The 13,208-nt window shown below is 37.8% G+C and overlaps 2 protein-coding genes across 2 annotated transcripts in view; one reads left to right on the forward strand and one right to left on the reverse strand.

The window, feature by feature from the left end:
* The window catches only part of LOC108774991 (cytochrome b5), a 2,781-nt gene extending 939 nt beyond the window's left edge, over positions 1–1,842 (reverse strand). Inside the window, exons 1-2 of the mRNA XM_018541258.1 lie at positions 1,696–1,842; positions 506–786 (exon numbers count right to left, since the gene is read on the reverse strand). Of these exons, the coding sequence (XP_018396760.1) occupies positions 506–776 (271 nt within the window). The 5' untranslated portion in view covers positions 777–786; positions 1,696–1,842. The remainder of the gene's footprint in view (positions 1–505; positions 787–1,695) is intronic.
* LOC108774928 (uncharacterized) overlaps positions 1–13,208 on the forward strand; it is an 85,423-nt gene that overhangs the window by 55,700 nt on the left and 16,515 nt on the right. The window contains exons 7-11 of the mRNA XM_018541175.1: positions 5,928–6,056; positions 6,973–7,120; positions 7,343–7,435; positions 7,677–7,828; positions 8,281–8,450. Of these exons, the coding sequence (XP_018396677.1) occupies positions 5,928–6,056; positions 6,973–7,120; positions 7,343–7,435; positions 7,677–7,828; positions 8,281–8,450 (692 nt within the window). The remainder of the gene's footprint in view (positions 1–5,927; positions 6,057–6,972; positions 7,121–7,342; positions 7,436–7,676; positions 7,829–8,280; positions 8,451–13,208) is intronic.

Here is a 13,208-nt window from a genome sequence, read left to right on the forward strand (position 1 = left end):
TTCTATTTATTTAATAACATTTGATTTCTACTTACTTTTTCTAGAAAATTATGATTAAATCCGTATCCGTACTGTGTGTTCTCGAATATATTGATAAATCGGAAAAAAAAAATATATATAGTAACTTGTTAATAATAATAATTGTAATTTGAGTATAAAAATATCCTAGGCGATCGTTTACCATATGTGATCAAAAAATAGGTGACTATTCCTAGAATCCTTAAGACCCTACTTAAGACAATCTTAAATAAAAGAGATCGATTATGTGAATATCGGAAAATAATCATTAAAATGTAACTGTTAGAAGAAAACACATAGAAGGTATAATATAAATGATTATTATGTACATAAGTCTTCATTTGTCGATGACGTAAACATCGCGAACGTAAACTCGACTGTATACGAAACTTCGTTTATAACGTAATACTAAATTTGCAAACAATGGATCCGAACAATATCAAACAGTGGAATTCTAGCGGTAAAGCGATCGAGGAAAAGAACAAACCTGTATGTGTCGTTCTCGATTTATCGGAGTTTACACTGTCCACTATCTCTCCGATTTTATAATTCTCGCGCAAAAGAATCGCCTCATTACTGTGACCGATGGCTTCGAAACGTTTTGTCGCATCTTTCCCCGCTAATTCCAACAGCAAATCCTCACCGCCAGGATGTTCCTTGTGGAACTTGGTGATATTATAGACTTTACCGTGTATCACGATCCATAGATCCTTGGCGTTATTGTGACGGGCAACTTCGTCGTTCGTGTAGATATCCATTATAGTATCACTGAGGAAGAAACAACTTTGTGTGAGGAAGCGCGAAAACGAAATCGCCGAACGATGTCACGTACGAGCGATGACTTGTGATTCTCTGCCGCTGTACGTTACAGCGACTAAGGTCGCTTTGCGAAGACCCCCGAAGATTTGTCTTTGTGTCACCTTCGGACGGCGCACGTGTATGCGCAGTCTATTTTGACTCGATCTCGGTCGCAGATCGGTCGCGCATAGTAACACTTTGAAAGGGAAAACAGGGTGTAAACGAAGCAACACGACGACAACGACGTACTTTGTCGCGTTTTGTCGTGTTTTGTCGTATTCTCGATATCTCGAGCATTCAGAGAACTCTGCTCTGACCACTGCCTTCCTTTCGTTTCCGTCGCGGATGTCGACGGCGAAAGCTAGTCTCTCGTACCTGTCGCATTTCACGTCGCGAGACGGTTTTCTCATACGGCGAATTTTCGCTTTCTCCTCATTTTTCTCAGCATTTCCAACAAACGCCTTGTGCGCGCACGCGTGTGATGTCTTATTTATTTTATGGTCTCTCCCCCTCATGTCTTCGTCCAATTTCGACTGACGTGGAATCTACATCGTGTTTCCGCATTATTAATATTTAATAGATTGTTACCTATTTTTAAATTCGCACATGCGGCATCGAGAATCACGCAATGTGAAATTTTCAATTATTATCGATTAGCGTCACGTTTATCAATCAGTCCGGTATGTGGAATATAAATGTTGACCTACTGACCGAATGTGCATCAGCATACTGAAGGAACTTTTATCGGAGTAATCCGAAGGGTTTCGAAGGTTTATTGTACTTTAGCGTTTTGTGAAACATGGTTTGGCTTATCCCAACGAGTTTGTGACATTTATGTATCATATAATTTACGTGGCAATTTATGTCGTAGCTTCTCACCTGATTCGAAAGTAGTAGATATGTTGAGAGGCAATTCGCGACTATACAACGACTACGTATTTTTTTTCCCGTAGTGTCGCTTTGAAGTCACTGCACAATTGGTAAATCAGTGATGAATTGAAGCCGCAAAGTGGATAGCTGTCTTTCTTCGCGAACAATGTGTTATGAATGCGTATGAATTTCGTGTCATCATGAACTACGAACTCATGAAAATGCATTAAGTGCTTCAGGTGCGCACCTTAGCGATGATTTGCAGAAACGCACTGTAGACGAAAACGCGCGTCGTTATAACCTGAAAACATTCTCTATTAAAAGTAATTCTCTATTAAATAAAAGTAATTCTCTATTAAATTTACGCTCATTAGCAAAATTTTGTTATTTATGAAAAATGTAATTCTTGTGATGTATTAAGATTTTCTATTCTCTCGTGTTTTTTCGCGAGAGGCTTTTAGGAATATTGTTTGAAAAAGTGGATAAATATTTTTTTTAAATTACTTTTTGTCCTCTATTTGATATTGTTTAAGTTAGATAGATTTGCTATTTTTTAATAAAAGATATGAATAATAGATCTATTTAACTTCTACGTCATATACATCTCTGTTACAATTCCGAATCTCTCACTGGACTGAAATTAAAAGATGAGATATTATCAAAGCACTCGCTGCTCTTTCATCGGAACTAGAATTATTCATTACGCTTATTAAATAAATAATAGTACTCATTTATAAAAAAAAAAAAAAAGGTTCATCTTTATTTTTTGTTTTCTCGAGCTCTGAAAAAATAGAAAAAAATTAAGTTATTTACATAATTTTAGTTTCGACGACAGCCGCAAGTGTTCTGATTAAAATGATGTCTTGTTTTTTAATTTTAACTGAAAGATTCGGAATGATCATATATAAGTCAACCGTACACACGTTACAAAGAAATCAAATTAATTTGTTAATTATTCATACTTTTTATAGAAAAAAATAGTAAATCTATTTTGAAATAATAACAAGTAAAATAATTAAAAAAATATTTACTAAACAATCTGTGATATAGAAATCGTCCCTCTTTAAATCGTCCGCGATCGTCTATTGTAGAAACTAAATTATTTTATCATAATGTATTATTTTTGACTCACCTTTGGATATACAGGCATCGATTTCACAAAGATAATCGATTGACAACTGATGAAAATTGCTCGAGAAACGAGATAAAAGTCAAAATTAAGAAATACAAGAAGTCTTTGTGTTCGACTAACACCCACCATAACTGGAACGAAATACGTTGCTCAAGACTCTTTTGTCATTGAATGTTTTATTAAAAGACAAATATCGTCAAGTGATAACGCCTTGAACTTGTTTAACATTTATATACTCGATATCAATATTCGTTGGCCTTTATGTAAAAGCATTCGGAACTAGCTGTGGGACGGAACTTGTTCGTCACGTCGAATTGAATAGTGCGATTTACGTTTAGATTAGTGCATGACGCCGCCAGTAATACCGTTGAAGTTTGTAAACTTGTGCTACGGATGCCGTTGCAACGGAGAACTGTTGAGCAAACACGAATTTGGTGGCGCAGTGCGGTTTATTCTCACGAATCGCTCTCGTATGGTTATCCTCCCAGTGCAAGGACTTTGAAGTCCTCTGGATGTTTGCGCCGAATTACCATAAGCACGTTACAGCCACTTTAATCTTCTAATACCGATGTCTTTACGTTTGATAACGTCTCTCTCAAAGATAACGGTAGTTGCGAATGATATAAATATGAAACTTACACTAGTTTCAGAAAATTATTAGCACGTATAATATTCATTCGAGCTGGCATAATTATTTCAAGTTGCGACCTTGAAACTTGGGACAATTAATTATCTCCTTCGACTCTTGAATATTCACAAGAAAATGTTCACTCGAAAGGGGGGACAGAAGTCTCTCTCTCTCTCTCTCTGTGATCGCGGCAAGTTTCGGAAGCTCGGAAACTTTCTGGAAAATTGAAAATCCATATAGCTCTGTGCGTTGGTAGAACGATCAAGGGCGCGTGGGAAGCAGCTTTCGTACGGTGTACATAATGCATTGTGATATCGCTCGATGTTTCGACCGAAATAATCTTACTTCCTCGCAAAATCTCGCAGCGCATACTCCTACTACTCTTCTACTATTTTATACTGCTATTTATGGCACATTGGTTCCTTCAAAGAACGGTCGATTCACATTGTTCTTTTCAAGTTTACCGATATCGAATGTCAGAGGTAAGTTCAAGCGGACAGGCGGAAATTTCTTTCGAGGATCCACCTCTCTCTCTTTCTCTCGAAGCACCTTATTTCCCGCAAGAAACGCGAGTCAAAAAGCATTACAGCGAGTGGCTTTCATCTTTGCCTTTTATTTCATCTCTTCGATTAATTATCAAAGTTCTAGAGCCCAGTTCTCATGGCAATTAATTTTACTTTCACAGTACAGAATAGATAATACACTTGTTTCTTTTTTTTGTAGAAAATTGATTTTGTATATCAATGCAAATGAAAGTTTGATATGTCAACACTCGCAAACTTCCGGTGAAAATGATCCAAATATCAGAAATAATGCTGGACTGGTAAGAACAATCCTTGTCAATCCAAAACCGTTGTTACATACAAGAATTCGCGCCCATTCTCGTTTCTGTCGCGTCGAGATTAATCCGGCTGATTTGTGGACGTGATCAGCAGAATTAATTAATTCGATTAAAATCACATTTGGCTTTTCCCGCCCCCGACGCATGTCGTGTAAATATCGATCTGCGATAATAATTCCCATCGATTTTTCTTTCAAATCGCTTGGATAGCTGGTTATACAACGCGACACCGAGCTTTTATTTCTCGGCTCGTCCTCCGTTTATGAATTCCATTGACTAATTATTATATGTATAAATAACTGCGCGACTGTTCGCCGTTTATTCGCTGGTGATCGAACAGAATAGGTTGTTTTTTTGTTACGCCGAAGCAGAATACAACGTGCGCACGCTATTCCGTTTATTCTTTCTAAAAAAAAAAAAAAAATAGTGCCATTTCTTGCACCGTGAGTCGATTAAACTTTCAGAATATATGAATTGCGTTTGCGTTCTTTCTTTCGTCTTCTGTCTTTTATATACACTTCTCGATTCACTTCGGGATTAACGCTGCATCCAGATATACCAGACACATGTGAGCCTCAATATCGCTGGACTGTCTGCATCAGAAGCGTTTGAATGGATCTGCACGGGCTAGCGGGATTTCAGGGAGTGGGTTGCTTTGATCTACGTAATTAAACGGCGCGATTTCTCCGCACAATACCACCGGATGCAGCACGCGTGTATAGTATGTACACGGGCGTACTAGATTGTTATCTGGTTTGGATATTTCGCGTTTGAGCACACGGCTGTCGATGTTATCGGCAATTTTTCGTTTTTGCATCACTCGCATCAAAGCTATCTCCGTCCATATCCACCCTATATACATCACTGCCTGTCAGTTCATCGTCCCTCCTTCCTCAATTCAGTACGCAGAATTATTTCGTTTTACCTACAGCTGTAAATCTCGTCCGTTATCATCGAAAGCTTACGAGTTTACGACGCAAACGACAGGTCAAATTAGCTTAAGAAAAATTTAAGTGCCACCAAATGGTTGCACGTTTGCACTCAACCGTCTCAATGTGGCGTGATCGCGATCTCGGAAGGTACAGGTAGACTGTTAAACGACTATCAGCACGCGATCTGAACATTGTCGTCTCGAGGTATTACTTAGAAACCCCGCGGCAAAGAGCGGAGCGCAGATTAGTGGAGCGGCTACGAAAGCATTCGAGCATCGTTAAGTCGTTAATCAGGGGTGGGTAAGAGCTGTCGAGGAAGTAGACGGAGTATCACACCCTGATCGTGACTCATGTCCGATTGTCGGAGTAGTTAAAAAGAACCGTTGAACGCGCACGGGAGAGTTGAGTTACTTACTTCGTTACGTCAGCGATGATTAGCCGCGAATGTAGAAGAAATACTAGACAGAAATATGAGGTTGCAATCTCGACATTTTTGTGGACGTTTGACATATTTTTATTTGCGGAATCATACATTCCGACTTGAAAAATGAGAGAATTGCCGTTCATACCTCTAACTTGTCTCGACCGAAAGATCGAATGTAGTTGCGTTAGTCTTCTTTTCAATGTAAATCCATATACTGAAAGTTTCACGAATTCTGAGCTTATTACGGGTTTTGTCTAATATATTTGAATACTTTTGTGTTTCAGAAAACCGGAGCCAGAATCAAGATCTATTCAAACACCTGTCCCCGCAGCACGGATCGTCTCATCAGCATCTGCGGGAAACCCACGACGTGCATCGAATGTATACGTGAATTGATCGCCACCATTAAGACTGTGAGTATACTATGAGATCATGATTTTTTTATAAATCTTCAATAACTACGTCGTTGCATCTTTCGCGTACTCAGATGTCGATTCTTTTTCTTAGACACGAAAAGATACTTGTTTCTTATATTGTTTAAATATTTAATATTACTACTGGAGTAGAGAGAGAGTTTTTATAGATAATAGTTTCTCTCTCTTTTCTTCACTGTTAAATATCAAAGACTCAATGATAACTCAATCTCAAACCCAATCCTTTGAGTTAAATAATATAACTTATTATTTTTAGCTTTTATATATCCAAATGTTAATTATTCCATTTTTGTAGTTATTTTTAAGCAAATAACGTTTATATTAACGCATGCTCGTAGTAAATAATAAAAAACTGAAATTGTGAATCGAATTTTTAATACATTTTCTTGAATTAAATTATTTAGCTCTGTTATTTTAATTAAATTAACGACGTATTGAATACACTCAAATTTATAATATCAAATTATATTTAATTAGTATATCGTTTAATCAGTATGTCATTAATTTAACTTTAAAACAATGAAGTTAAGCAGTTTACCTCGAGAAAATGTATTAAATTTGAACTGAATTTACTTTATTTACTAAGTGCATACGTTAATATTGTTTACTTTAAAACTAACTACAGAAATGGATTGATTTTGATACATACGAACGTTAAAAACATCAAAATATTATTAATTTAATATTATTAATTTAATGGTTTGAATTACTTGGTCCTTTGATATTTAACAGTGTAAGAATAGTTACGATCTATAAACATAATAAAAAATAATCCCAATTGGGCATAATTTGAAATTATGAATTTAACATTGTTGAATGTATATGCAGAGTATAATACGTATAGGAAGTCAATTTTTGAGGAAAAGAAGTATAACGTCCAGTTTTTATTTTCCAGTCGCCGCTAAAGGGTGTGAACAATCCTTATGACCCGCACAACTTTGACGATTTTTATGCCGATGACTACGGCGGTTATGGAAACGCCGATGGTGGTCAAGGCAAGGTCGGCGGATTTGGCGGCCCCGGTCGTGGCGGTGGCGGCGGCGGTGGTGCCGGGGGTGGCAGCGGTGGCGGAATGCCACCGAGACGCGACAATCGTGGCGGCGGTCCGGGCGACATGAACCGTGGTTTTCCGCCACCACGAGGTGGCCCACGCGGTGGCGGTGGCGGTGGAGGTGGTGGTGGCGGCGGTGGCGGCGGCGGCGGAATGTCCGGCGGCCCCGATCGTGGATACGGCGGTAACTCGCGCGTGGGCGGCGGCGGTGGAGGAGGCGGCTACGACGGTGGCCGTGGTGGTGGCGGATACGGCGGTAGCGGAAACCGAGGCGGCCCGCCACCCTACGGCGGCGGAAATTACAACGGTAAGAAGGAATCTTGATGATCTACTTAAACTATGATCAAAGGAACATCTATCTTTCAATCGGAAGACCCGAACATCCTTGATCGCAATAAAGATATTAAAGTTCTGCGACAAGATTAGGATACTGATGAGAAAGATTGGAATATTCCATTAAATCGTCATACATCGTTGAAATATTCGGGAATTTGTGTATATCCGTGAAATACGAGCTGTTAATAGTGTTAATGTTTCTTTTGTCACAGGTGATGGATGGGGGATGCAAGGAGGCGCGCCTAATGGTTTGAGTGGTGGTGGTAACACAGGAATGGGTGGCCCTATGGGTGGAAACAACCAAGGCAACCAGGGCAACATGAGTGGAAACAAGACCAGTACACAAGTCACCATTCCTAAAGACGTAAGTCGACTATAAGCTTACTTTGTGTTTATTTTATTTTCTGTGAAAATATAAATATTCGTTGCGTTAATTTATTGTGGCAATTGTAGCAGAAAGTTGTGCATTTACTATCGCAGATCCGAGTTAAAATCTGATTAGAAACATTAGATTTTATTCAATTGTTGCTTTCGAAAGCTACCTCGCGGAAGGCAATAATAAATTACCGAGATTATCTTATCAACCATATTAAACTATAGGTTTTCCATATATCTGTAAACTGTAAAAAAAATGCACACCGCAGAAATATGTCGAAGGATCATTGTGCTTCTAAGTGGCTAAAGATTGAGAATAATTTGTAGATGAGAGAGAATATTTGTCATGTTTAATAATGATTATTTTGTTTATATATTTGATGTTAGTCTATATGTTGAACATATATCTGATTATATATAGAATCTTATCCTTGTTTGCAGTTGGCCGGAGCCATAATTGGTAAAGGTGGTGCAAGGATCAGAAAAATCAGATCCGATAGTGGTGCCGGAATAACTATAGACGAGCCATTGCCTGGTAGTAACGATCGCATCATCACTATTACTGGGGTTCCCAGTCAGATACAAATGGCCCAGTACCTACTGCAGCAGAGGTAATTATTATATTGACATATTTCTATCATATACTTACATTAAATGTAAAAATCTGCTTATTCATGTTAACATTGTAAATACCGCCTTTATATTATATTAATAAAACTTAAAATCGAATATATTTATTGTTAAATGCGCTATTAAATAAAAATGGAAGAAAATATTATAAAACTTTGATATTTAAGCATGTACCATTTTTGTAATTACATGATAAAAAAAATTGTGCGATATTAATGCTTGTATGATTCATATTGTAGGATTCATGCACTGCCACTTTGTTATTATTTTGTTACGCATAAACATTTTGACGATATGAAAAGATAATTGTTAAAGTAAAATCGAAGAAAGGAAGGAATAATCTATATACGTAATACGTGCTATCTTAAAAATTAAAAGGTAAATTAACTTTATAAATAAGCTCGTGAGTGCAAGATAAAATCAGTAGTGTGTTAGAATTTGTAAATGATATATGTAGCACATATATTCAGACTCTTCGATTTTATACGCGGCTATGTTTAATATATATTTGAGTACAGTTCATTGTCATGCGCGATAATAATTTCTCGTACTTCATCCGCTTTATAACCGATATCGCCGCCATCGCATCGAGTCAGTTCATCATCTTTAGGAACTAACACAATCCGACTAACCAAACAATCGAGGTGACTGTAACATTCGCAAAGGTGAAGGAGTAAGAACGGAAAGAGACGGATGGAAGGAGAACGACGCGCTGGAGGAATCTCTAGCCCAGCGTGAGGGAGAATGGAGCACCGTTGTATGGAAGACTAGTGATTTTGTTGTTCTACTTTCGATGTAACAAGGAATCACTAATCATCCTACAAAGGTGTTCAAGAACTTCGCCTCTGCCTGAGACCTGCTTTCGGAACTAACACCATTCCCGCTGCGTCCCGTTTGCTCATCGACGTGTCGTAATTTCGCACGAATAAACAGTAACATTTTCTTCATTAATGTGACTATAATCGTCTAATAAGTGCAGCTAGATAAGCATTTATTCATATTCAAGTTATTTCGGATTCCTGATGACTCATGTAACCCGACTTTATTCGTGATGCATACTAATACAATTAAGGCTTCGTGCGCTCATTGCGATTTATTCCGAGTATGTTTATAGCATCACTCAGATATCATATATAAATTAAGGCTTTTTATATCGACGATTTAATCTTATTTATGCAACATAAGAAGCTTCCATTTTTTTTTGTCATTCTGCGCTTTTATTCCTCGTAAATTATTTTTAAATAGAAAATAGTTTGTAATGAAAAGAGAAACAATCTTAAAACTTAATATAAGAAAATTTGCCCATTGTTTCGTTTTAATTGTATCATCTCTTCTATTTTCTTCAATTTTAACCGTTATTGGTCTTTGACTGAAAACTCCGTTTTGTTTTCTGTTCTAGCGTGCACGAGAATGCAGATCATTACTAAGACGTGGTGAAGGATGCATTCGGGGAAGAGGGGAGCCAAAGATGCGCTTTTGTAACTTTTTTTTTAGAAATATTTCTTGGGCAAACACATACAAACGCTGAAAGTGGAACCTGAAACAAGTACATTTGACATGCACCTGCAGAAACGCGCGCAAAAAAACTGGAATACTTCCGGCAGAATGCTGCGCACACGAGGATAATCTATAGAATTTATCACACATAAACACACATATACATATACACATACATGTACACACGCCACACGCGAATCACCCTCTCCCAGGAAGATAAACGCTTGTGGTCGATGCTAACGTGACCTTAACATGGCAATCCTTTTCGAGGATGGTAGTCGCCCAATGCAGCCTGCAGAGTAAATCGATTTACGAATCGAGTACGTTAACGTTTTCGATGTCGGCCTTTCTTTAGTATAGAATTCTCTTATTTGTATCGTGTTGGCAAGGCCACACATACTGTCGATGTGACAGCGGGGGTTTCAAACTGGCGAAGAACCGCACTATGTTCCCCGATGTTAGCATTCCCGAGAAATCGTATTTATCCTTTGAAGGACAAGTCCAAAGAATGATCCTTTTTTTGTACCGTAAATCGCGCGCTATTTCGCTGGGAATCATCATGTATCTTTTTCTCTTTTTTTTTTTTCGTTATTATCATTAAATCTTGTCTCTTTCGCCCGACGGAAAAAATCAATGTGTTTTAATTTGAAATTATATAGATTGTGCCAACGAACAATCGAAACGCTGGCGCGAGACAGCCAATTTGAAACCGTTAGTCGTGACTCTCCTGAACATCGAGATCTAACAACGCACACTTTTCCCGTTACGTTTCTTTCCAGTGTTACGCTTTTTTGATAAATTCTTTACAAATTCTAATCCTATGGAAGTAAGAATAAGTGCGCATAGAGTGAATGCGAGGGCAACAGTGTCGAAGGAACGGAGAGGTCGAGCGAGAGAGAGAGAAAAATAGATTTTATTAGACAAACGTATTCACAGAAAAAGAACTGACAAATGTATTCGCAAAAAAGAAACCTGTACATAAGATCCACCAACGTTCCTTTTCCTTCCTTAACTGCTGCATACACTGGCAGGTATGCGTTTCTGCTGTTGCATTATTATTGTAGTTAATATTAATTATTACTTTATGATTATTGATAAGAGTATTTTTGCGTTCATTATATCCCTAAATCTGTATTAATCATACCTTTATCCCCTTCAACCAACGCGTAAACGTTCTTAGTGTTACAATGGGTAGAAATATTTAGGCTTAATGAAGGGACGTAAGATTAAGGGGGCACCATCGGCGAAGAGCAAACGGTTACCTAATGATTTGATTTAGAAAATGATATGGGCAAAACTGAATCTACTACAAAGTCCGTCATAGTAATATCATATCTTGCAATTCACCACTATTCTATATTTTTCTAACGAGCGTGAGTGGAGCATATTTTTCAGTTCTTTTTTTCATTCATCAGTTTATTTTTTTCTTGTTGTATTATATTGTACAGAAGAGAAATTTGCGAGAGACTTACGAGACACGAATTCAAATAAATCAGGATTGGTCCGAAATGCTGTAATGCTATTGCCACTGCTACATATATATTTTAATAGATAGTTTGTTACATTCATCCTCGATATGCAAAATTCTTACGCTAAAATTCTGATGTGAAGATGCGAATATTTCGAAGATAACAGCCGGATTCGGCATACATGATCTCTGTAAATAAATAACTACTATATAGCACTACTTTGAAATATGACTACTTGAACGGGAGTACCTTTTGGCAAATAGCGGCAGTGTTGATAATTTTCCAAGTGCAATTAAAAACGATTGTACTGAAAAAAAGTATGATTTAGCCATCACAGCCATTTGTGCGATCGTAATTACGAAAGCTTTGCCCCAGATAGTCGATTTTAATACTCGAGCAAGTGTCCCAACATGATTAAGTGATATCACCCTTGAATCCCCATTGGAGGGTTGAAGCGTTATAATGTATGCCGGGCTATATGAAGCAAGTAAAACCTTTTTGACGGATAAGACGATAAAAAGGATCAAGTACGGTCAACATAATAATAATATAATAATAACAACATTCTAATCGCTGTTTCCAATTTTCCCGCGTACCGATGGTCAGCCCCGAATTAACTCGGTAATATCCTTTCCTCTCTCTCTCCTCTAACCCCTGAAAGTACATTTTAATCTGGTCAGTAAACGTCACCCCTATCAGGGTGCCTACAAAGGGCATTTTTAAGCATCTTGACCGTGGACAATGTCCATTAATACAGAGTCGTACCAACAGTAGGCAGTAGGTGACGCATTCGCAGTCTGTTACACTTTCGGAATCATTGCGCGTGGATTTGCATAGATACACAAAGAGCTTGAGCAATGACACGCTCGGCATGAAATGTTAAGTGAATTCACGATCCATATGTAAATTCGCATACGCGATGGACTTTACGGATTTAGAGATTTCCCATTATTCTCACAACAAAATTCCGGTCAACTGTTCACAGAGGGACGAGCGTGATTTCTCGTGACGAGATTTCCTAATTCTGTTTTTTCTCCCTTTTGTTAATTATTTTTCGGTATCATTGTGTCTCTACATCGTTGTTCAAATTTGAGTGCAGAGCACCAAGAGAAAATATTCTTTTCTTTGCATGACACATTAGATACGTGCGTTTTGTATATTTGTTTTTTTTTTTTTTTTTATTATTCCTTGGAGTTAGAAATGAAGTAATATTATCAAGTAGTAATATTAAATAATATTTATAAAATATTATTTAAATATATCAAAGGAAGCATCATAAATTGTCGATCTGTGAATAGTGCCGCGGAATTATCACGGCCCGAGGTCCTCAGAATTAAAGGAAATCGTGATTTTCCTCGTTTAAACAGGTGTGCGAATGAGACCGCAAATAAAACAAAACTACGTGAAAAGAATCAAAACTATAATCGCGCATAGCTTCGTCCGCGTGTTATGCATTTTTCGTCTAACACATAAACACACACGTAAATACACTTGTTAATTGTAACCCATTTTACTACGACGAGGCACATAAGCACGCGTGAATGAATGACAGTACGTGAGGATGTATGTATAGACGCATGTGTATGTCCGAGTGCGTGTGTGCATGGGGAAAAAATTGACGTCAGATATATAAACTGGTTTGCTGCAACTGGACTTTTGGTAGAGAAGGCTGAAAGAGATAACGTGTATGATTACGAACATGGGAGAGAGAGAGAGAGAAATAGAGAGCGAGAGAGAGAGAGAGAGAGAGAGAGAGAGAGAGAGAGAGAGAGA

Source organism: Cyphomyrmex costatus, unplaced genomic scaffold (genome assembly GCF_001594065.2).
Source record: "Cyphomyrmex costatus isolate MS0001 unplaced genomic scaffold, Ccosl1.0 scaffold1055, whole genome shotgun sequence".
Taxonomy (NCBI): Eukaryota; Metazoa; Arthropoda; class Insecta; order Hymenoptera; family Formicidae; genus Cyphomyrmex; species Cyphomyrmex costatus.